This window comes from Malaclemys terrapin, chromosome 22 (genome assembly GCF_027887155.1).
Source record: "Malaclemys terrapin pileata isolate rMalTer1 chromosome 22, rMalTer1.hap1, whole genome shotgun sequence".
Classification (NCBI taxonomy): domain Eukaryota; kingdom Metazoa; phylum Chordata; order Testudines; family Emydidae; genus Malaclemys; species Malaclemys terrapin.
This window is the reverse complement of record NC_071526.1, coordinates 20241058-20266667: the sequence shown is the minus strand read 5'-3', so window position 1 is coordinate 20266667 and position 25610 is coordinate 20241058. Positions and strand designations below refer to the sequence as shown.

At 40.7% G+C, this 25610-nt stretch overlaps 2 protein-coding genes across 6 annotated transcripts in view; both read left to right on the top strand.

Annotated features, from left to right (window-relative positions):
- RHBDL2 (rhomboid like 2) overlaps positions 1-4750 on the top strand; it is a 24843-nt gene extending 20093 nt beyond the window's left edge. For all 5 annotated transcript variants that reach the window (XM_054011802.1, XM_054011803.1, XM_054011801.1 and 2 more), the window contains one exon: positions 4124-4750. In XM_054011802.1, coding sequence (XP_053867777.1) covers positions 4124-4303 — 180 coding nt within the window. In that variant the 3' untranslated portion in view covers positions 4304-4750. The remainder of the gene's footprint in view (positions 1-4123) is intronic.
- The window catches only part of GJA9 (gap junction protein alpha 9), a 27590-nt gene extending 1980 nt beyond the window's left edge, over positions 1-25610 (top strand). Inside the window, exon 2 of the mRNA XM_054011798.1 lies at positions 21526-25610. Within this exon, the coding sequence (XP_053867773.1) occupies positions 21554-23125 (1572 nt within the window). The 5' untranslated portion in view covers positions 21526-21553 and the 3' untranslated portion in view covers positions 23126-25610. The remainder of the gene's footprint in view (positions 1-21525) is intronic.

Here is a 25610-nt window from a genome sequence, read left to right as displayed (position 1 = left end):
GTTAGGACCAAGAAGTGATCCCTGAGGTACCCCACTGGAAACAGACCCGCTTAATGATGATTCCTTTGCAACTAAATTTTGAGCCAATTTTTAGTCTTTTGAATGTATGCCATGTTAATTTTATATGGTTGTAGTTTTTAATCAAAATGTTGTGTGGTACCAAGTCAAATGCCTTCCAGTTTATGCGTAGTAGATCAACACTATTGCCTTTATCAACCAAACTTGTAATCTCATAAAAAAATTAAATTAGTTTTTCAGGATCTATTTTCCATAAACCCATGTTGATTTTCATTCATTACGTTACCCTCCTTCAATTATTTATTAATTGAGTCCTGTATCAGCCACTCCCTTATCTTGACCGGGATCGATATCAGTCTGACAAGTCTAGAATTACCCAAGTTACCCTGTTTACTCTTTTTAAAAATTGGCACATTACCTTTCTTCCAGTCTTCTGGAACTTCCCTGGTGCTCCAAGACTTATTGAAAATCAATGGTCCAGGAAGCTCCTTAGATGGCTTTGTTAAATCTCTTGGATGCAAGTTACCTGGACCTGCTGATTTTAAAATGTCTAATGTTAGTAGCTTCTGTTTAACATTTCCAGAGATACTAATAGAATGGAAAGACTGTTATCACCATGTGATGAGAATATCATGTTTTTTTTCCCAAATACAGAACAGAAATATTTATTGACCACTTCTGCCTTTTCTGTATTATTATTAATTTCTATCTAGTAGTGGGCCAATACCATTGTCGGGACTTTTTTGTTTGTAATATATTTAAAAAAATTCCTTCTTACTGTTCTTAATTGTGTTAGCCATAGATTTCTCTATGTGTCCCTTTACTTCCCTTCTCAATTTTCTACAGTTCCTAACTTCTGAATTATATTCATTACTATCAACTTTCCATTTCTTCCATTTTGTTACTTTTTTTATAGCTGCCTTCATTTCCCCTCTAAACCAGGAGACTTTTCTCTCAATTGTGGGATTGTGACTTTTTGGGCATCTAGTTAGGTGTTCTTTGATGGCTCCCAATTATCATTCACATTTTTCTGATTAAATTCTTCCTCCCAGTTACTTGGCTTATAAAAAGTTGAAGATACATTTGTTAACTTAAATAATGTATAGGGGCACAGATCTGGGATGGGTGCTTATTATTCGTAATAAGCTGTTACCTCTGTCTGAGACCAAGATTTTTGGTACATTTTAAAGACTTCTTTCCTTGTAGAAGCTGTATCCAGCCATGAAACAGGCTACATATTTAATAAAATACTATCTTTATGAAATACAGCATTGCATGTAGATTTCTCCACTATACTGTCAATGTACTTGTGTCGTAATTCTTGCAGGTAATTTACTACTGATTAAGATAACTATGGGTCTATGTTAAACTCAGAGTAAGTAAAGCAAGACTTTTATCCCTTGCTGTCTATTGCTTAATCACAATGGGCATACCAAGGGAAGTATAGTTGTGTTTAAGAATTATTATGTATTTGAGTATGGACAGCACACTCATCTTTCAGAACAAAGGGCAGACAAGGGCACTGCCCTTGAACTATTTAAATTGTAATAAATAGCACAGTCCCCATAAATAAATTTTTATGAAGAATGGTGTGGGGAGGAAGGGGTGTGGCGGAAGAGAGGTTGAAGGAGTGGTAAACCAGGTCAGGAATACTGTTCCGTTAACATAGGGGCACGTGGTATAAAGCAGGAAGGAAATTAGGACATGCCTAGGCATGCATCTTGAGCACAGGCATGGAGAAGAATAGAAGAGAGGTAGCAAGGAGGGAGCCCAGAAGGCAGGAGCCTGAAAAACAGACAGGGAGTTTGAATTTAACGTGGAAGGTGAGAAAACCGCTAAGGGACTTAAAGAAGGGACAAATGTGGTAGGAGCAGTGGTGATTTTTACAGAATACTTTGGAACAATTGAGGGGTGTGAGATGAAGTCAGAAAGGCTGCCATAGGTGAAGTGAGATTTGACTGACATGGTCAGGGGTTTGGAGTGTGGGAATAGAGGAACAGGTGGATTCTGAAGATGCTGAAGAGACAAAATTGGTAGGATTTATTGACAGCATCCATGTTGCAGAGAAGAAAACAGAGGAAAACCACGCTGAGATTAATTCTTTGAGGACAGGGAGGATGGTAGTATTGTCCACAGTGATAGAAAGAAGACTAAGTTCAATTTTCTTCATGTTGAGTTCAAGCTGATTGCAATATATCCAAAAGGAAATATTGGAGACACAGCTGGAGATGGTGTGACTGAGTGGAGATGGGGAGGTAGATGTGAAAGACATCAGCATAGAGGTGATGGATTAGATTTCCCCGGGGGTAATATGAAAAGGGAAAAGAAAGCCAATGAAAGAGGTCTGAGGGACATTGTCAGTGAACCTGTTCAGATGTAGACTTCTTATTGTTCAAGAACTTCATTGGGACAGAATGGACTAATGTACTTTCACTCCTACAGACTTACACTGAAATCCTAATTACGACACAAGTTATTTGTTGTTCTCAACCTTGCCCTTAAATTATTTATATCAATTTAATGTAGCTTGTTATGTAGCTCAATTTAAACTATTAACTGACAGTGCTATACATGAATATCTTTGACTCAAGAGTCACTGAAAATTCGACAATGAAATGACAGCAGGGACTACATTGTCAGTTATTTCTGATTCAGATAGCTGCATTTCAGTTATAGACAATATTATTTACATTATAAACATAACTCACAATTTGTGATTAGCAAACTCTGCTAGACACCTGGGACTGGATAGCAGGCTTGTTGGCGTCAACATTGAGTGACAACATACATATATTCCACACACACTTGAAGCTAGCATGACATCTGCTTGCTCCGATGTCTCTCTTGCCAGCTACATTAATCCCTTATTTCCTTAAGTATTAAATTTACCTACTAACTTTAAAACTCCATTTGTAGTAATCGGGCAATGCTACAGGTATATTGTCAAACTAAATCTGTATTTTGGACTATGGCATCTTATTATCTGGTTAGAAATCTCTTCTATTATAATATTCAAAATCTCTCTTTCTGAGAAGTAATCAGTCTTGTTCTACGGTGGCCCAGTACCTGGCTGCACAAACAGCAGAGGGAGCACAAATTAACACACTATTCCTGGACCTCTCTTTAATAATCAGTTACGCTGATAACAAGGAAGTAAACATGGCATAGCAGATCATTTGTGGCCATCCTGATGATGCAAGAAAGTGTGTGTGTATTTCATGATACATTCTTACCTCAGTTCTATCTAATATACACCTCTACCCCGATATAACACTGTCCTCAGGAGCCAAAAAATCTTACCGTGTTATAAGTGAAACCGCATTATATCGAACTTGCTTTGATCTGCCAGAGTGCGCAGTCCCGCCCACCCCCCGGAGCGCTGCTTTACCGTGTTGTATCTGAATTCGTGTTATATCGGGTTGCATTATATCGGGGTAGAGGTGTATCTAATTTTCTTCTCTCTTCCATCTAGGTTTTCATACTGCACTCATCACTGTGGTAACTGAATGCTTTACATCTATAACTTTCCTGCTCATCCTGAATATTTTTGTATATCACCTGCAGCCATGCCACCTTATACTGTGACTTTTCATATCTCAAGTTATGCATGGTTGGGCTTGGTCACACTCTAAACTGGAAACCTCCAAGGAATTTCTATATACTGTGCATACTGACTTTTAGGGAACCATGTTCCCTTGGAGTCAGTTCTGAAGGAATGTCCCAGCATGGCATTAGGGACATGCATATTTTGGATGAAGCATAAAACTGTGGTCAAAGATGTCATGACTCTCTTCATAAAAGTATATCCAAATTCTAGCCAAATTCCCAGTTCTGAATAATTTAATTCTACCTCCCTAGTTTCATACCTGCAGTTTTAATTTGATATGTAGCTGTACACTATTAAACAGCTACTGCCTTCCATCAGAGTAGCTACATTTAAATACTAATGATCCCTAAGTATCCTTTACCTATCTCATAGGCATGTGTTAAAGCTAAAGTAATATTTATAAGTGCTTTCAAATCCTTGGATGACTAATGTTACAGAAGTGCTGGTATTCCTCAGTCTTGAAATGTAACTTAACAGTTTACTTCTTTTTCTCTTAAGGTGTCCTTTGTGGCTCACATTGCTGGTGGCCTAGCTGGGATGTCAGTAGGTTATGTCATTTTCAGCTGCTTTGATAAGAACTTTATAAAAGATCCAAGATTTTGGATCTCCATTGTTGCTTATTTAGTCTTTCTGGTGTTTGCTGTATTTTTCAATATTTTTCTTTCACCAGCAAACTAAACTGCACCACCCACAAAAGAAACACTTAAATCATCAGGAAGACAACTTTAAAAAAAAAAATTACCGTTTTATAACTACAAAAGGACTCCATAAATGTTGCTTTTTTAAATAATGGTTGTGTACAGACTTTAATTTTTAAAGCATTGGACCATCATTTTTATGGTTATCCTATCCCAGAAATGAAATATAGTTATTAAAATATGACCTTTTCAAAATCATATGTAACCTTTTCTATTTCCTATTGCTTTTTATACTGTTAAAGTAAATAAACATCAAGGGTTCCTGCTTGCTTTGGAATAATTCTTGCAGCTTTTGTTTTGAGCTTTTGTGACATGATTCAGTAATATTCATTTGGAAGAAATTACTTCTTCCAATACCAGTTTTCTAACCTCAAAACCAGGAGAAAAATGTTGATCAGCACAATAAAGAATTCTTTTAGAGAAAAAATTATGGTGTCAAATTTTTACAGCTGAGTAGCAAGTGTGATGATTCTTGATCTTTGTCACGTATAGTCAAAGCCTCAGGTACTTGGACACAGACTGTAAGTCCAATCTGCTGCAATGTCTCTGGATTCTGTGACATTCTGCTTCAACAGACTGGAAATGCAGTGGCAGCTACATTCATTAAAAAAAAAAAAGAGATTTTACAGGAATGACAACTTATACTATTGTGGGCAAGTTTTTCAAAACTGCCTTCTTCAGGGTTTCTTGCATCTTCTTCTGAAGTACATCTCTACCCCAATATAACGCAGTCCTTGGGAGCCAAAAAAATCTCACTGTGTTATAGGCGAGGCCGCATTATATCAGGCTAGGGAGAGGAACTGCTCCCCACCCCAGCTCACCTCTGCTCTGCCTCCCTGAGCGCACCACCGCCGCTCTGCTTCTCCCTCTCTTGCAGGTTTGCTGCGCCAATCAGCTGTTTGGCCCAGTAAGCCTGGAAGGCGGGGGAGAGGAAGAGGTGCGGCGGTGCGCTCGGGAGGAGGCGGAGATGAGCTGGAGTGGGGAGCGGTTCCTCTGCACCCCCCATTACTTGCTGCGACCCTCCCCGGGGGGCTCCCCCACCCCAGCTCACCTCCGTTCTGCCTCCTCCCACAAGCATGCCACAGCTCCGCTTCTCTTCCCTCCCAGGCTTGCCGTGCTGGAGGTGAGCTGGGGTGGGGAGCGGTTCCTCTGCGCCCCACCTTACTTGCTGCGGCCCCCATGCCCCAGCTCACCTCCGCTCCGCCTCCTCCTATAAGCGTGCCACAGCTCCGCTTCTCCTCCCACCCAGGTTTGCCGTGCCAAACAGCTAATTGACGTGGCAAGCCTGGGAGGGAGGGGAGAGAAGGGGAGCTGCGGCGTGCTCGTGGAGGAGGCGGAACGGAGGTGAGCTGGGGCGGGGGGGGGGGCGGCCCGGGAAGGACTGCAGCAAGTAATGGGCGGGTACAGAGGAACCGCTTGTGGTAACACAAATTCGGATATAACTAGGTAAAGCAGTCCCATCCCCCGGAGCGCTGCTTTACCGTGTTATATCTGAATTCACGTTATATTGGACCGCATTATATTGGGATAGAGGTGTACTCAGAAGTGGCCACTGTTAGAGCCAGGGTACAAAACTTGATGGACCACTGGTCTGTTCCAGCATTGCTGGTTTTATGTGCCAAAGAAATATGAACATGAAGATTCTGCTGTACTGGTTGTAGTCCTCTTTATATTGAACTTTATTTTACATTGTGCAGTCTTCAGCGTGCTGCACAGTTATATATTGATAATGCAGCACATTGCTAGAAGTTGGATGTTTTGGCAGTTTGGTTTTCACATCTGAGGAGGCATGGAAGCTAGTTTGTGGTTGTGGAACAGGAACATTCTCTAGATGTTTCTGCTAAAGTTATCAGCACTGAAAGAGTTGTTGACATCTTAATTGCCATTATGATCCAGACTTGATATCCTAGTGAGATAAAGGGGACACTTGTCAGAGCTATTGGTTTGTTTGTAGAATGAGGAAGACAACACTTCAAATTACATTTGATTCATATTTCAAAGTTATTTTTACGACCTGAGGGTTACATACACTTTTAATGGAAGTCTGTAGTCTAGAACAATGTTTGGGCAAAAAGTGGATTACACGGTGCATTCCATGCAGTCTTGCAAAACCATGACGCTACATCTGTCTGAGGAAAAGCAGTTTTGTGCTTCTGCCATTACCAATTAAAACATGCTTAAACAGATAAAGGTTTTCATTATAACTTGATTTTGACCTTAATCTGGACTCATCTGATTTAGGATTTCCCTTTGCTCTGAATTTCTCTCTTCAAATATTAGAGAATTTCCCTGAACTATTGAGGATGAGTATAGTTAACACAGCTGCAGCTGATGTAGGCTGATTGTCCGGGTTCCCAGCTACCTACTTCTACAAGAGCCACTCTGAAAGAGCCCCCAACTTGTTGTCTTCCTTCTTTCTCCTGGAGGGAAAAAATTCATTGTAGACTGTTCTTCCCCAACACCAATTGATACTATTTCATTTGCCACTTTCTCCTTGTTTAAGAATAGTGACTTACCCATATGATGCTGAGACCTCCATGCTTTAATTATTTTCGATTGGTAAAGATGTGACTCGACTTTGTCCACTTACTGGACCAAATTTCTAAATAACTTGCTCACTGTCTATTCTGTAATTTTCTTTGAGAATTTATGCATTTAATGAGTACAAAGTATACAAGTGAAATTAATGGAGATATCCCATCTCCTAGAATTGGAAGGGACCTTGAAAGGTCATCAAGTCCAGCCCCCTGCCTTCACTAGCAGGACCAAGTACTGATTTTGCCCCAGATCCCCAAGTGGCCCCCTCAAGGATTGAACTCACAACGCTGGGTTTAGCAGGCCAATGCTCAAACCACTGAGCTATCTCTCCCCCCTAATGCTTCCTGCTTTCTTTATTGTGGCTCTTTTTCACAGAAAGAGGAGATATGAAGAGTAGCCAAATCTATGCTAACTAGGAAACAACTCGGATTTGTGGAAGAATTATAGACCTTTGGGATGATCTGAAGGACAAACCCAATTTTTGCAAACAGTGCTTATGTAAGCAGAAACACAGAAATGTTCACTACCAATCAGCAGTTACCTCAGGCTTTGTGAACCGATCTAAAAACAATTGTGGGGGAGGGGAGGAATGTGGTACCTCTAGTTTTATACATACTTGCTCTCTATGCATTGCCATACATATCAATAGTTATACTTTTTAAATGTTAATTACAAATTTATCAGAACAACAAAGAAAGTGACAGGAATGTGCCTAGCCATAAGAGAACTCATGCATCCTCTGCGGTTATTTGTGCTTCTATTCATTTAGATGGTCATTGTAGGTCAGACAAAATAGAGTAGAAAATAAAAATCAATATTGTCTCTAAAGCACATACTATTGATGATTAAGAATTAAAAGCTCTTGGTTTTAGGAGTATTTTTCCATGAGGACAATGTGGTTTATAGTTTTTAATGTTAAATTGTATCTGATACAGTCTGATAACCAGTTTTTACCTTTTTGATATAAAAAACTTAAGGTGACTTGGGCTTGCAAAGTGAATACATAGTTTTTCATCTCTAAGCCACTAGAGTTTAAAATTACATACCAGTTGATGCATCATGAAGCTGCAGATCTGGCTATCTCCTTTTCTCCTCACCTATAGCTTCAACAACTGAACATGTGGCAGAAAGAAGGTTTTTAAAAAAAAAAAAAAGAGAGAAATGCATCTTGGATGCATCCCAAAAGGGGTGCGCTGTGCCCCTCACCTGAATAAAATTCAAATAGTTTAACAGAGAATTGTGTAGACCATTTGTTAGATGTTGGTCATCTGTGTGAGGGCTGACTGCAATTTTGCCATAAGTCCAGACTCTTTTTCCTGCATATGTTTTGACTGTTTCTATCAACTGCTGTTTCCCATTGAGTCATAACATGGCTCCAAGTTCTTACTCTTTGTGTTTGGAAAGAGTGAGCCTCTGCCTTTGTGATGAACAAAATTTATTTCTTACTCAGTGAGGGTTACATAGTAAAACCACTTCTTGCTCAGGCAAGTTTAGTTAGCATCCCCATGACATCCTTCATGGTCAGCCCCACTCTCATTTCCCTGTTTGGACCTGGACATCGCCAAACTGGTTCTACGTTACACTTCCATTATTTGTTCCTAAGTGGATATCACATGAGGGGAAGTTATTTTTCTAGTGTTTTGAGGAGTCTACAGTGGGCCATTATGCTGGGGTGGAGGGAGAGCTTTTGTCTGCAAAAGACGAGGATAGTTTGAGACTCCAGTGTGAAGTACACTCTGACCAGCTTCTCCTTCTGGAATCCTTCAGTTATGAGGTTTATGCTACTGAAATGAGCCACCTCACCCTGTTGAGACTAACTGCTGTTTTGGCAGTGTTTCTCCAGGCCAGGTGTGTTGGGGAGGGGGCTAACTTGCTACAGAATATGAACTATAGTAATTGTAAATAGTTAAACCAAGCACTCTTTACTGAAGAATTCAGGAGAAATTCCACAAACAAACTGTTTCCAATTAAATTGTATGCTAGTAGGGCTGGCAAACGATTACAAAAAAAATCTCAATTAACCATGAGATTAAAAAAAAAGTTGTGATTAAATGTAGTTTTAATTGCATTGTTAAACAATAATAGAATGCCAAGTTACATTTATTATAAATATTTTGGATTTTTTGACATTTTCAGATATATTGGTTTCAACTATAATACAAAGTATGCAGTGCTCACTTTATATTATTTTGATTACAAATATTTACACTAAAAAAAGATAAACTAGTATTTTTTCAATTAATCTCATACAGTATCGTGCAAGTGCAATTTACAAACTTAGATTTTTTTTTTATATAACTGCAGTCAAAAACAAAACATTGTAAAGCTTTAGAGCTTACAAATTGAAGCATGAAGGGGCATATGAATGTTTAGTGTATCTGGCAAGTAATAACTTGCAATGCCAGCTACAACAGTGCCATGCGAACTCGTTCTCACTTTCAGGTGACATCATAAATAAGAAGGGGGCAGCATTATCTCCTGTAAATGTAAACAAACTTGTTTGTCTTAGCGATTGACTGAACAAGAAGTAGGACTGCGTGGACTTGTATGAGGTAGACTGAAAAATACATGTTTATCTTTTTTACAGCTCAAATATGTTTATTAAAATATAAAAATAGGTTAGCATTGTAAACTTTGTATTCTGTGTTGTAATTGAAATCAATATATTGAAATGTAGAAAAACATCCAAAATATTTATATTAAATGTACATTCATATTCTGTTATTAACAGTGCAATTAAAACTGATTAATCGTGACTTTTTTAAATCTAGTTAATTTGTTCTGCATTAATTGCATGCATCAACTGCAATTAATTGACAGCTCTAAATGCTACTAGGGCCCATTCTATCCTAAAATCTCCCTTCACCCTTGACTGCACCTCTCAACTTACTTTTCCTTATTAGTGGCATTATTATTTAATATTTATATAACAGTAGCATCCTCAGGTCAAATAGGTGAGGGCCCCTTTGTGCTAGGCACTTTACAAACATAGTACATAACTGTTCCTATCCCAAAGAACTTACAATTAAAACTTAATCACCAATTTAAGTAGGTCTTGCTGTTCTAATTACATCACATGTTGTCAACTATCTTTTATTGGTTATCTCCATGAGCATTTGGCATACCATTTGTATGAATGGTGCTGTATAGAACAAAGCTGTAATATATTTTAGCTTGGTGATTAGTTTGTACTAGAGAGTCCTAACAGAACAATATGTTTACCTTGAACTGTAATCACATTGGGGTGGGGCTGACTCAACACTGAGAACAGTTGACATCTGTTGACCCAGCCCAGGCCTGTGTGTACAATTCAGAGCAGATGCAAGCTTGAGCTTTGGCTAAGATCAAAGAACCCAGCTTCCCTCCTTCTCCCTCCCCCTCCTCCCATGTAAAAAGACTGAATGTGGGGCCATGAGTATTGAGCTGAAGTTAATTAAATGCTCTGATTATGAAGAGAGAGAAGTCTGACACTATATAAAAGAATGAAAAAGGACACAAAATTGTATTCATTACAGACAAGATACTCTGCCAGCATGAGTGTCTCATGAAAAGTGGATTTCAGCTTTCTGGACTGGACAAGTGCTGTATGGACTGACCATTGGGTGAGAAATACTTTATTAGGGAAGTAATATGTTAGTAAGTATAGGTTCTAGATTTTTTCTTTTACCTGTAACCTTATATTTCCAAATCCTTTTACTTGCATCTATTTGAATCTTTAACTCAAGCATTATTAAATACATTTAAATTTGGTTTTACTACAGACATGTCTAAGTGTCTTGTCCTAAGGAGGAGCATTGAACTAAGGTGAAGCCGGTAAAGTCAGGTTCACTGCTTCCATGGTGGAGTGGATTGGTGTACATTGCAGGTGTCTGCAATGTAAGGGACAGGGCACATGAGTGTAACCACATGGGGTGTGTAAATGGCTAGTGTGCCTAGGGAAAGAGCAGGGTTTGTGCTGGCCTGGAATGGAGGTAGTGTTTGTGTTGCCTGCAGCTGGTAGCTTTGAGAGAATTTCCCTTGGTGGGCACAGACGAGACTCCTTCACATTATAAGCAGGGGGTAGCGGCTCACTCTGCATATCTTGGTTAACCCAGAAAAGTGTCACAAGGACTTTCTGGTGCTTGTAGGAATGACTGATTACATTGGGACAAGGTTTCATTTAACTATGAAATCGGACATGACCGATTGATTGATACTCTGTGCCAGAATGACAGGCTATTGATTAGTTATTCATGGGTTTCAGCACAGGAAGCTTACTTACCCTGGTTCATGGCACCAGTTGTATCAGAAATTTATTCTATGATTTTACAATGAACTGATGGGCCTAAAACCAAGTAGAATTGTAGTGCTAGATACCATATTACAGGTCTCAACTATATTGTTCTAATAGTCCAGTTACATGTTTCCAGGCTTGCTTAGTGTTCTGACCTGGCCAGCTGCAGGAAAAAGCATTGTACACAAAACTGACAAATTTGATTTTTTTCATGTTCCATAGATTTTAAGGGGGTAAAAAAAGATTTTTTTCCTACTACATTTTTGCATCAATCTGCTAAATATAAATGTTTCTGAAGGCAAGAGCCCGAAGATACCATCTTTTCCAAAATAGAGTTGGAAACTGAATTAGAATTGGAAATGGAAATACAGTTGAGTCTAATTGGCTCAACATATTTAAGTGCTTTGAAAACAATATTTCAAAGAGAGAGAGACTCACACACATACCCCTTCAGGACATTATAATGGCCTCAGTTTAAAGGCTATGCCCCAACAGTTCTAACTCTGCCAGCGAGGTTACTTCAAATTGTTGTGATTTACTCATGAGATGTTGGGCTCTGAAATCCTTCTGTCCTCATGAGGCTCTTATGAGAGAAGTATTTGTTAAAAAGTAGTCTTTCTTTGTTAACTTGAAGGCGGGCTGCCTACACAGAGGATGCACTCTGTGCTCCAGCAGCTGCCAGCTCTCCCACTCTACCAGCCTCTGCAGAGTGGCAATATAATCTTGTGTTTAAGGCACTAGACTGGGAATGAGACGATCTGGGTTCTATTCCCAGTTCTGCTACAGACTCTTTGTGACCTTGCATAAGTTGTTTTGCCTCTTAATACCTCTGTATTTTTAGCATATCTCATGAGGTTTTATGATCTTCACTAAGGCTATGTCCTCACTACGGGGGGGGGGTGTCGATTTAAGATACGCAAATTCAGTTACGCGAATAGCATAGCTGAATTCGACGTATCCGAGCCGACTTACTCCGCTGTGAGGACGGCGGCAAATTGATCTCCGCAGCTCCCCCGTTGATGGCGCTTACTCCTACCTGCGCTGGTGGAGTACAAGTGTCGATTCAGGAATTGATTGTCGCGTCCCAACGAGACGCGATAATTCGATCCCCGGGAGATCGATTTCTACCTGCCGATTAGGCAGGTAGTGAAGACGTAGCCTAAGACAAAAAGGGTTTACCTGATTGTCAGGACTTCTCTGCAGCAGAAGGCAAGCTGATGTGGGGCAAAGAGTATGAAACTGAGGATTTTTTTTTTTTTAAGGCTTTCCGATGCGAGCATTTAAGGAGCTGGAGGGCCTATATATAGATGGTCCTGAAGAAAGGTAGTTGCTCCTAATGTACTGGAGTGACGCAGTCTTCTTGTGTTTATGTAATTTATATATAACTGTTACAGTTGAACAATGTATTTAAATATGTTATATTTAGTGCACTGGAACTCCAGGTACATGGTGTTAACACAGGGGTAAGCCGCAGGATTGAGGAAAGGGGAGCTCTTTTCTCCTCTTTCCTGTTTACAGACCAAATTCAACTCTTAGTTGCATGAGTTTCATTGTTGCTGCACCTGAAGACCAAGATGGAATGATAATGACTTGAACGTTTAAAAATAAAAATACTGATCTGGCCAGAGAGGCAAAGGGAAATAAATAGAGACAGTGAAAAGACCAATTTGCTTTTAAAGAGGTAAATAGTACGCTGACAAGAAAGGAGGGGGAAAGGAAGGAGCATAAGGTGAAAGGATGAGAAGAACAGAGCTGGAAACAAGGTAACACATTGTGGGAGGGGGCAGAGGAGGAGGGTGTTGGTCTGTTATCTTGTTTTTTTAAGGAGGGTTGAGAAGGTGATTGTAGGGTTCTGACTGATGCTGCATTGTTTAAGTTATACAGAACTTAGTGTATGGGAGTATTTACACATTTAGCTTTTGTACAGTCAAGCTGAGTGTTTGCCACCTATATATGTGAATAGATTGAAATTCAGCCTAAATGTAGTGCTTTAATGGCCATAGCTTTATATTTATGCAGTGATGAATATCAGAGAATGAATAAATCCAAAGAGAGAGATGCCCAAGTAAATGTGTTTTGATGAACTGTTCTGTGATGGGGCAGAGAGACCCCACATTGGCCATGAGATGGTTAAGGAGAGCCTGTGGTCTCAGTTGGCCCTGTCCTGCTACACCTGTAGCACATGTTAGGCATGGAGAGGGGAGTTAAAAGGACGAGACTGAGGGCTTGCCTACACTATAAAATTAAGTCCACTTACGGTAAGTCGACATACTGCCACCACAGTAATTAAAGCAGTCATTTGTGGCCACACCTGCTCCTTCTGTCACATCCTCACCAGGAGTCCTTCCACCAATTGAAGTGGAGCATTGTGGGACACAGACAGCTGGAGCCCAGCAGCTCTGGGCTATGAGCACTGGGGCGGAGCCCAGCTGTGATCCTGCACCCAGCTGACAGCTTAGGCTGTCATCCTGGGGTGGGGTGGGAGGGCTCCAGCTGTCAGCTCCACTCGGGGATAACAGCCATCAGGTGATGTAATTAATGCAGTGTCTACACAGTCACTGTGTCACCCTAACTACGTCCGCATATGTGCTACACCTCTCAGGGAAGTGGAGTTATGTCAGTGCAGGGAGGGTGGGGGGGCTTACTTTGGCAGAAGCAGCATTCTAGCATACACACTGACATAATTAGGTTGACATAAGTGACCTGGCGTTGACTTAACTCTACTGTTAAGGCTTCAGCCTAGCTCAGGGCTGACCAGGAAAGAAAGCAGAGCTCTGCTTCTCTTGATGGGAGAGAAGCCTGGTTGCAGCCCAGAGATTGAATTAGCTGGCTGAACAGGTAAGTCCCTGTCAGTAAGGATGATGAGACCCAAGGGGATCGGTGGAAGCACAGACTTTTGAGGCAGAATCCTATCGAAAGTATGTTCGATTACCTTGTTTTGAGTTGTGGCTTTTGGTTTGTTTACTGATTTCACTTGGACCGTAACATTCTGAAAGGGGTAGGACTGAAATGGGCAGAAGGCCAGAGCACCACTACCTTAGACCTCACAGAGACAGTGACATAGACCAACAATTGGGTATTGTGCCCTTATGGACCACAAGGGGATGCTGCAGAGGAAATCCTGTCACAAGGCCCCAGGAAAATAAATGTAAATACTCACACCATTAGGTCCAGAATACTACTCCCACCGAGTACATAAGGCTGAATTGCCTTATAAAAATTGTATTTATATAAATATGTATGCATATATATAAAATCTGAAAGATGATATTGCTCACCAGTTATAAGGAATGAAACATCTGCCACTGAATGACAATTTAATTTTCTAGAATGTTTTTTTTTTTTTTTTTTTTTAAACTGAATCTCAGATAGCCCTCTTAGTTAAGAGAACCAGTCATACCCTTTCCATGCCACGGTTGTGCCTGTGTAGCCACAGAGATCCATCAGAATTTCCAGCACACGTGAAAACAAGCAAGTTTCCTAAAAAATAATGAACTTTGGTGTCTGGCACTATATAAAATAATAATATTGCTCTTCCTTACTCCTCTGAGATTAAAGATAATCTTTAAATTTGGTTATTAAAATGACAGAATTTTGAACAAAGGTGTTAAAAGCCTATAGGCCAGGCCCTGAGCACCTTACTCAGAGACTGATCATTTCCTTATATTTGTACACACGGAAATCCATGCTGCATGCAAGTCTTCTATGTGGGAAGATCAGCCACCACTGTCCCCAGAATTAATGGAGCTGCACTGCTAAGAAAACCAGCAGGTTGCCCAGGGATGTGGAGGCACAGAGTTTCTGCACCAGTGATCCTGTGCCTTCTGTCTCTGCCTACATTTTTTTTATGTTGCACCAACCACTGATGGCCTCCAAGGGATCCTCTGAGACTCACAGGTGGAACTTGGGATCCACTGCTTCTTCCACAGAGGTCAAACCCAACCCCTCTGATGGGAGACTTTGGAGGAAAATTCAAAAGGGGAACCTGGTAAAATACTCTTCCCCCACTAATAAGCCCCTCCTGTTGGTCTTTCCATAGCCCGGGCATTAGAATAATAAAATCATAGAATATCAGGGTTGGAAGGGACCTCAGGAGGTCATCTAGTCCAACCCCCTGCTCAAAGCAGGACCAATTCCCAACTAAATCATCCCAGCCAGGGCTTTGTCAAGCCTGACCTTAAAAACCTCTAAGGAAGGCGATTCCACCACCCCCTTAAGTAACCCATTCCAGTGCTTCACCACCCTCCTAGTGAAAAAGTTTTTCCTAATATCCAACCTAAACCTCCCCCACTGCAACTTGAGACCATTACTCCTTGTTCTGTCATCTGGTACCACTGAGAACAGTCTATATCCATCTCTTTGGAACCCCGTTTCACGTAGTTGAAAGCAGCTATCAAATCCCCCCCCCGTTCTTCTCTTCTGCAGACTAAACAATCCCAGTTCCATCAGCCTCTCCTCATAAGTCATGTGCTCCAGACCCCTAATCATTTTTGTTCCCCTCCGTTGGACTCTTTCCAATTTATCCACACCCTTCTTGTGGTGTGGGGCCCAAAACTGGACACAGTACTCCAGATGAGGCCTCACCAATGTCAAATAGAGGGGAATGATCACGTCCCTCGATCTGCTGGCAATGCCCCATCTTATACAGCCCAAATGCTGTTAGCCTTCTTGGCAGCAAGGGCACACTGTTGACTCATATCCAGCTTCTCGCCCCCTGTAACCCCTAGGTTCTTTTCTGCAGAACTGCTTCCTAGCTATTCAGTCCCTAGTCTGTAGCAGTGAATGGGATTCTTCCATCCTAAGTGCAGGACTCTGCACTTGTCCTTGTTGAACCTCTTGTGGCCCAATCCTCTAATTTGTCTAGGTCCCTCTGTATGTTATCCCTACCCTCCAGCGTATCTACCACTCCTCCCAATTTAGTGTCATCTGCAAACTTGCTGAAAGTGCAGTCCACGCCATCCTCCAGATCATTAATGAAGATACTGAACGAAACTGGCCCCAGGACCGACCCTTGGGGCACTCCGCTAGAAACCGGCTGCCAACTAAACATGGAGCCATTGATCGCTATCCGTTGAGCCTGACGATCTAGCCAGCTTTCTAGCCAACTTATAGTCCATTCATCCAGCCCATACTTCTTTAACTTGCTGGCAAGAATACTGTGGGAGATGGTATCAAAAGCTTTGCTAAAGTCAAGGAATAACACATCCACTGCTTTCCCCTCATCCACAGACCCAGTTATCTCCTCACAGAAGGCAATTAGGTTAGTCAGGCATGACTTGCCCTTGGTGAATCCATGCTGACTGTTCCTGATCACTTTTCTCTTCTCTAAGTGCTTCAGAATTGATTCCTTGAGGACCTGCTCCATGATTTTTCCAGGGAGTGAGGTGAGGCTGACTGGCATGTAGTTCCCTGGATTCTCCTCCTTCCCTTTTTTAAATATGGGCACTACATTAGCCTTTTTCCAGTCATCCAGGACCTCCCCTGATCGCCATGAGTTTTCAAAGATAATGGCCAATGGCTCTGCAATTACATCTGCCAACTCCTTTAGCACCCTCGGATGCAGCGCAACAGGCCCCATGGACTTGTGCTCGTCCAGTTTTTCTAAATAGTCCCGAACCACTTCTTTCTCCACAGAGGGCTGGTCACCTCCTCCCCATACTGTGCTGCCCAGTGCAGCAGTCTGGGAACTGACCTTGTTCGTGAAGACAGAGGCAAAAAAAGCATTGAGTACATTAGCTTTTTCCACATCCTCTGTCACTAGGTCGCCTCCCTCATTCAGTAAGGGGCCCACACTTTCCTTGACTTTCTTCTTGTTGCTAACATATCTGAAGAAACCCTTCTTGTTACTCTTAACATCTCTTGCTAGCTGCAACTCCAAGTGTGATTTGGCCTTCCTGATTTCACTCCTGCATGCCTGAGCAATATTTTTATACTCCTCCCTGGTCATTTGTCCAATCTTCCACTTCTTGTAAGCTTCTTTTTTGCATTTAAGATCAGCAAGGATTTTCACTGTTAAGCCAAGCTGGTTGCCTACCATATTTACTATTCATCCTACACATCAGGATGTTTTTTTCCTGCAACCTCAATAAGGATTCTTTAAAATACAGCCAGCTCTCTTGGAGTCCTTTCCCCCTCATGTTATTCTCACAGGGGATCCTGCCCATCAGTTCCCTGAGGGAGTAAAAGTCTGCTTTTCTGAAGTCCAGGGTCTGTATTCTGCTGCTCTCCTTTCTTCCTTGTGTCAGGATCCTGAACTCAACCATCTCATGGTCACTGCCTCCCAGGTTCCCACCCACTTTTGCTTCCCCTACTAATTCTTCCCGGTTTGTGAGCAGCAGGTCTAGAAGAGCTCTGCCCCTAGTTGGTTCCTCCAGCACTTGCACCAGGAAATTGTCCCCTACACTTTCCAGAAACTTCCTGGATTGTCTGTGCACCGCTGTATTGCTCTCCCAGCAGATATCAGGGTGATTACAGTCTCCCATGAGAACCAGGGCCTGCGATCTAGTAACTTCTGCTAGTTGCCAGAAGAAAGCCTTGTCCACCTCATCCCCCTGGTGTGGTAGTCTATAGTAGACTCCCACCACGACATCACCCTTGTTGCTCACACTTCTAAACTTAATCCAGAGACTCTCAGGTTTTTCTGCAGTTTCATACCGGAGCTCTGAGCAGTCATACTCCTCTCTTACATACAATGCAACTCCCCCACCTTTTCTGCCCTGCCTGTCCTTCCTGAACAGTTTATATCCATCCATGACAGTACTCCAGTCATGTGAGTTATCCCACCAAGTCTCTGTTATTCCAATTGCATCGTAGTTCCTTGACTGTGCCAGGATTTCGAGTTCTCCCTGCTTGTTTCCCAGGCTTCTTGCATTTATGTATAGGCACTTAAGATAACTCGCTGATTGTCCTGCTTTCTCAGTATGAGGCAGGAGTCCTCCTCACTTGCACTCTCCTGCTCGTGCTTTCTCACGGTATCCCATTTCCCCGCTTACCTCAGGACTTTGGTCTCCTTCCCCCAGTGAACCTAGTTTAAAGCCCTCCTCACTAGGTTAGCCAGCCTGCTTGCGAAGATGCTCTTCCCTCTCTTCATTAGGTGGAGCCTGTCTCTGCCTAGCACTCCTCCTTCTTGGAACACCATCCCATGGTCGAAGAATCCAAAGCCTTCTCTCCGACACCACCTGCGTAGCCATTCGTTGACTTCCACGATTTGACGGTCTCTACCCAGGCCTTTTCCCTGCACAGGGAGAATGGACAAGAACACCATTTGCGCCTCAAACTCCTTTATCCTTCTTCCCAGAGTCACGTAGTCTGCAGTGATCTGCTCAAGGTCATTCTTGGCAGTATCATTGGTGCCCACGTGGAGAAGCAGGAAGGGGTAGTGATCTGAGGGCTTGATGAGTCTCGGCAGTCTCTCCGTCACATCGTGAATCCTAGCTGCTGGCAAGCAGCAGACCTCTCGGTTTTCTCAGTCGGGGCGGCAGATAGATGACTCAGTCCCCCTGAGGAGGGAGTCCCTGACCACCACCACCCGCCGCCTCCTCTTGGGAGTGGTGATCAAGGAACCCCCATCCCTATGACAGTGCATCTCATGCCTTCCCATCGGTGGAGTTTCCTTCTGCTCCCTTGGTTATCCAGCAGTCCTTACTTGGACAAATTCCCACCAGGTCTAATGAATTTGAATTTGTTTGTATCCAGACCCCTCAGTATTTGCATCTCTATGAGTAAAATATATAGTTGTTTTAAATTAGCAATGTTGGATCATTTAAACTGGAAATAACTTGTTGGCGACAAAGGATCAACACATGCAGTATAAATGCAATATGATTTAAAAAGAACTGTAAGAGAAATAGTTTATTTTTTTCTCTCTCGAGGACTGAGATAGTCCTGCTGAATTACCAAAAAAAAAAAAAAAAAAAAGTGTGTGGGGGGGATGAGAAGAGGGAAGGAGCCTAGACTCCTGGCGTTTTGCATTTCTGGCTATTGGGAGTGATTGTTTCATTGCATCAGGTTAATTTTGGTCATAGTTAAATTTTGCTAGAAGCCACAGCAGACTGAACAACAAATTGATTTTTTTCCCTGACTATAAGTTCAATGCACAAGGCTTGAACTCCATTAAATCCTCCAGCAGTGGAAGAAGCTCTCTTTTGATATTTTGTAAAATCTCTGAGACAGTTGAAAGATGACAGAGGATGTGACTTTTTATTGGATACCATAGCGTTCTTACTTGGCACATTTTAGTCAAGAAAGGTATGTTTTAATTATTGGTATTTCTTTCATCCAGTTAATTAATAACCAATTGAAATTATATTGTTTACCTATAGCAGGCTCTCTTACTGTATAAAATGTCTCCTGCATCAATGTTATTACAAGTGTTTTTAGTATAACAGGAGCCTATTAAATTATACTTGCAACATATTTTAAATTAATGCTGTCAACATAATTGCTTATCTTTTATTGCTACAAAAACATAGTAAAACAGCCTATCTTTGTCAACATATTGCATAATATTCAATACATATGTTAAAAATTATAAATAATCCTATCAGGTATTTTCAGGATATTTCACTGTAAAACAGAAAGCAGCAAAAACACCTCTCTGTAGTAAGTGCAAGTCTTGTGATTTAATGGAAATATTACCAGCTTTAAACTTTATCTTACTATAAACATTTAGGCAAATGCTGGCAGTTTTTCAGTGTATTTTTACTTAAAATATTTATTTTAATATATCATGACCACAGTTCTCATTATGTGCCACTTATTCACTGATTATATGTAATATTTATATCAGATACTAATGTAACTGAGCAAAGGACATCTATCTGAATTTATGGTATTATTATTAGTATAATCATCTAGAACACACTAGTCAGAATTGTGAGCTCACAACTGTGTGTTCAAAAAGTCTTTTTTTTTTTTAATTTTAACATATTTTAGAACTCAAGCTACTGAATTGTTTTGTGGCCTCAAAGTAGTATTATAGATAGTGAGCATGATAAACCTTCACTGTGTGAGTGAGTGGGGGCCTGATTTTCTGATGTACTTGAAAAACTGTAACTCCCGTTGACTTCAACTGCAGTTGTTGATGCTCAACAATTCTGAAAACCAGAACTTGAAAATGTCTTTACCTATTTACTCATACAGAAGGAAAGTCTGGTAACCTTCACAAGAGTGCACAATCCAAGCCACAGTGATACTGCTCTGGCACAACTATGGTGTAGGATGACAGACTACAAAGAGGCCATAAAAGGGTTTCACATTCCTTTGAATGCAATGGAGCAGTGTGCCACAGTGGCTGTCTCCACAGAGCATGTGGGAGATGGTTCCTAGTGAGATGAAGGAAGGGCATGGGTAAGACCACCGGGCCCCACCAAATCTCTGTGTAGGTCGCTTGTGCAAATCCTTTGTAAATCCTATTTGTTTAGGCTTTACATGAGTGATGTGCCTTTCACCATAAATGGCAATGGTTCAAATGAGAGAAGTAATATCTTTTATTGGACCAACTTCTTCTGGTGAGAGAGACAAGCTTTTGAGACACCCAGAGCTCTTCTTCAGGTCAAATGACTTTTAGAAAATAATAGCTCTGGTATGTGAAGAGAAGAAAGCCATCCATTCTATTTCAGGCTTCTTCAAGGTGAAGCTACTGCTGAGAAGCATCATTTAAAAAAAAAAAAAATCCATCTGAGAGGTCATTCTCAGCTATCAGCCTAATGGGATAGTAACTGATATTTCTAAAAACTGTTCTGAAAAATCTATTAAACGTAATCACTAAATAATAATGTTTTATTAACTATCAAGGGAACTATAACTAATCACTGCAGGTTTCCTTTAAATACAGTATACTATGTTTGACCTTTATTTATACCAGCTAAAAGCCTCCTAATTTTGTGGCTTTCAACCCTCTTCATAGCTCTTCTGATTTCTCTTGTTATGTGCCTTGGTAGGCATAAGCAATATCCAAGAAAGTTCAGAAGTAACATTCCCCAGTATACAATTTATGTAGATTTGAAATTTTTTTCTATACTTACTTTAGATATCAACTAATTATTAAAGGCATATTTACTGGACTTTAATAACCTCAGTAAGGACCCAATTCTGCAAAGGGCCAAGCACCTAAACTTCCATTGACTTCAATGGAAATTGAGGATGTTTAGTACCGCGTAAGATTTGGTCCCTATTAAGGTAATTTTTATTTTTAATTTGAAGAAAAAAAGCTAGAAAACATTACTGTATTAATGTTGTACCTGAGATATTAAAATCTCAGCTGTTAATGAAAGAGTGATGCTCTTTATGAGCTTGGTTACTATGTTTTGAATGTGAGAGAATCAGTGTCAGCTTTTGTGTAGTATAGAAGGGCTGCAACTGTGACAATATCTTATGTTTATCTTTCATAGCTTTTAGTGCTAAGATGGCAGAGTAACCATGGGAGACTGGAATTTTCTTGGAGGCATCTTGGAGGAGGTCCACATTCATTCCACTATTATTGGAAAGGTCTGGTTAACTATCCTATTCATATTTCGAATGCTTGTCCTAGGTGTGGCAGCTGAAGATGTCTGGAATGATGAGCAGTCAGAATTCATATGCAATACAGAGCAACCTGGCTGCAGAAATGTTTGCTACGACCAGGCCTTTCCTATCTCTCTCATAAGATATTGGGTCTTGCAAGTTATATTTGTATCTTCACCTTCCTTGGTCTATATGGGCCATGCTTTATACAGACTAAGAGCCTTAGAAAAAGAGAGACAAAAGAAGAAGGCACAAGTAAGAATGGAACTTGAAGGAGTTGAACTAGAAATGACTGAAGATCGGAAAAGACTGGAGCGAGAACTCCGGCAACTGGAGCAAAGAAAGCTCAACAAAGCACCCCTGAGAGGCTCCTTGCTCTGCACTTATGTGATACATATTTTTACTAGATCTGCAGTTGAAGTTGCGTTTATGATTGGCCAATATCTTCTTTATGGTTTTCAGCTCAATCCTCTTTATAAATGTCAGAGAGAGCCATGTCCAAACATAGTTGACTGTTTTATATCAAGACCAACAGAAAAGACAGTGTTCCTATTATTTATGCAATCAATAGCAATTGTATCATTGTTTTTAAACATCTTAGAAATTGTCCATCTAGGGGTCAAAAAAATTAAAAAGGGACTTTGTGGGCCTGATAAAAACAGGGATGACTTTGATGATTTCTATGTAAGTAAATCCAAGAAAAACTCTGTAATACCCCACCCTTGTATGGGAACATCCGCAACTCCACAAAAAACTCTCCCTTCTGCCCCTAGTGGTTATACCCTGTTAATAGAAAAACAAACTTACACAGCAGGCCATGATGTTCTAAATTCATCTTCTGCACTCCAATCTGTTAAAAACAACCATACTGAAAATAGCAACAATCACATTCATGATGAAAGGGAAAGTAAATTGCCAGATGAGATGCAAACTTCTAATACTTTGGACCGTCATCCTCGAAATACCAGCTCAAATAATAATGAAGGCTTAAGCAAGGTATTTGGGACAGAAATTAATGGTAGTCAGCAACAAGATGAAAAGAAACATTGCCTCAGTGGCATGCATTCTAATCTAGTTGCTGCTTCAGGTCTGTGCTTGGGAAGCCTGGCTGAACTGCCACCTGGAAGTTCATTGCAACCTGATATGACTTCCCCTATTTCAATTAACTGTGCTCGAAAGCTTCGTGGCGTCAGTTCCCCATGGAACTGTTCTACAGTAGTTGAGAGTGAAGGGTCTCCAACAGATTCTCCTTCCATGAGCAGCAACCGAGGACAAGACAACTTCAGTGGAAGCAGAGCCCAAGGCCTTTCCAAGACTGACCTAAGAAAAATTGGCAGACCAGACACTCCTGATTCTCTAAGTGAGCTGAGCTCAGAATCCAAACAGAGCAGAAATTGTGAAAGTCCTCAGGCTTTTTCTCCCTCTCGGCGAATGTCATTGGCAAGTAATGCCAGCAGCAGGCGTGCTCCCACCGATCTTCAGATCTAAGTGTTTGTTACCTTACCTATATGTTACATGCATGAGCACTGAGGGAAATAGTGGCATTATTGGACACTGTCACATGAATTATACCTATTTGTAATTGTAGTTAAGTTAATCAACTTCCACCAGCTCTTTCACGGAGGTAATGCAAAGAACTGTACACCCTTGTGCAGTAGTTGATAAGAACTCTTGAAATGAGAAATTGATAATAAAAAAATTATCTGCTCTATTAGATTTTAAGTAATCTTTTTATTAAATCTAATAGAGCAGATAATTATTAAGATGACTTAAAATCTAATACAGCAGATATCCCCATTATCTTTCCTGTTCCTAAAGCAAACAGATGTCAAAGTAACTTTTAATTTAACCCAGTAATTCCTGTATCAAGTCCATCCAAGTTCAGCCTCAAAAATCTATGGATCACTGCAAAAAAAATTTGGGGGTGGGGGGGTGGAAGAAAAGTGATGGAGAGAGGAGCCATCTTTGTGTGGCAGCCTTGTGCCTCTTCATTGCCTCTTTTCACCCTCACTCCCACATAGCTCCATGCCAGGGGGACTGTGCTGACAGGGATTCGCTTGCTGCAGTTGCCTCTGAAAAGCACCTTAGTGGGGGTTCCACATCAAAGATGGGGAACATGTATTTTTTGTTTGTTTTGTTTTAGTGGGGAAATACTGAAAAGAATGGACCTCTACTGCCCCCTCTCTAGATGTGTGGAACCCACATTCCACAAAGCACCTGTGAAATATAAAAGGGTTTATGTGAGGATGCGGAGAAGTGAGCACTATTCCACGTAGACTGCATGCTCCCAGGGAGCAGCCCCAGTTGTTTTGCTGGCCAGGGTGGAAAATGTTTTCAGCACCCTCTCTGCCTAAGCAGTGGAGCATCAAAAAAACAAAAACAAAGCCAAACACCCTGTCCCCCCCCCAAACTAGAAAAGCCAAGTGTTGACACAGCCCCCTGGAAAACTGGTGCCCAGGGCAATTGATCTGCTCATCCACCCCTAGAACAGGACATACATGCTCGGCTCTGTGCCTCCCTGAGTTAAATTCACAGTTTTGAGCAATATTTCCATAACTGATAGTGCAACATCAAGGTTAAAACAAGAACAACAACAAAAAAAAGCTAGGAAATTGAAAAGTAATTTTTCTTTTAGCATTAGGCATGTTGCACATGCTGAAGTATGTACTATTCTTGTGTATCTTGTTAAATCTATCTATCTTAGGTTTTTCTTTGGTGTCTATCACTTTAGCATCTGAGGTAAACACATAGTTGTCTGTTATTCTATTGATATTGCTAAATGATTACCTTACCATATACAGGATGTGCAATATGTTCCATTAACAATCATGTAGTAATCTTAACTTTTGCATTTTCTGACTTTTAAAATTTTAATTGGGAATACTTATATTTGCAATAATGTATGTGTTTTGCATTTAATTTCCTGATTTTTAAAAGAAAAAATGCCTCTGCTTAATGCACTCCTTTTGCACTGTTTAAAAAGTAACATTATTGCTACTTATGTATTATTTAAATGGTTCTGATTGGGCTTTGAAGTTCATATCTCAGTTCACTGAATTGTGCAGAAGTCCGTCAAAGAGTTTATATCCTGCTGCTTCTGTTTGGAGATAGTTTACTGCAAGGATGTGTCACATAGTAATGGCTGCATACAGTATCTTTTCAATGGAAAAACAAACATGAAATTTAGCTAACATTAAAACTTAAGAATTTGCAGAATATGGCAGAATGCAACAGAAATTGTTGAAAGACCCAAAAATAAAATGGGTGTTATTTTCACATCCAGGATTTTGTCCTAGTCCTGATAATGATGATTAATAATGATTTCTAGATCTTATATAATGCTTTTCATCAGTATACCACAAAGCACTTTACAAACGAGATAAATATTATTATCCCCATTTTACAGATGGAGAAACTGAGGGCAAAGCACTGATTTTTTGCAAGGTATTTGAGTGTGCATAATTCTTTAGTTCCCCCCGCATGGAGCTCTCCAGCTGAAACCTATTCCCCACAGTGGTGGAGATATTTCAGTCATGTATAACTTTATTAATATTAACGCAAATTATTATTCAAACCTGGTCATGATCATATTGAAGTGAACACTATTTACATCCCAAGTGTCAAAGTTCATCTATTTGTGTGTTCATGTGGGAATGATTTTTTTTTTTTTATAGTGGAGGAAAGCATTCCATTTAAGTCTTGTGAAATCACGTTTGAGATCTGATCCAAAGAATATTGAAATCAATTAGAACTTTTCAATTGACCTCATTGGGCTTTCGATCAGGCCTTTAAGATTATAGAAACATATGTCTGAAAGCAGGGCCGGTGCAAGGATATTTTGCGCCCTAGGCAAAACTTCCACATTGCCCTCCCCACCTCTCGCCCTGGGGCATCGCTTATTATAAACTTTCAAAAATGAATACGGCATAATGTGGCATTGTTCATTAGAATGAATACACGTTCAGCTTGAAAA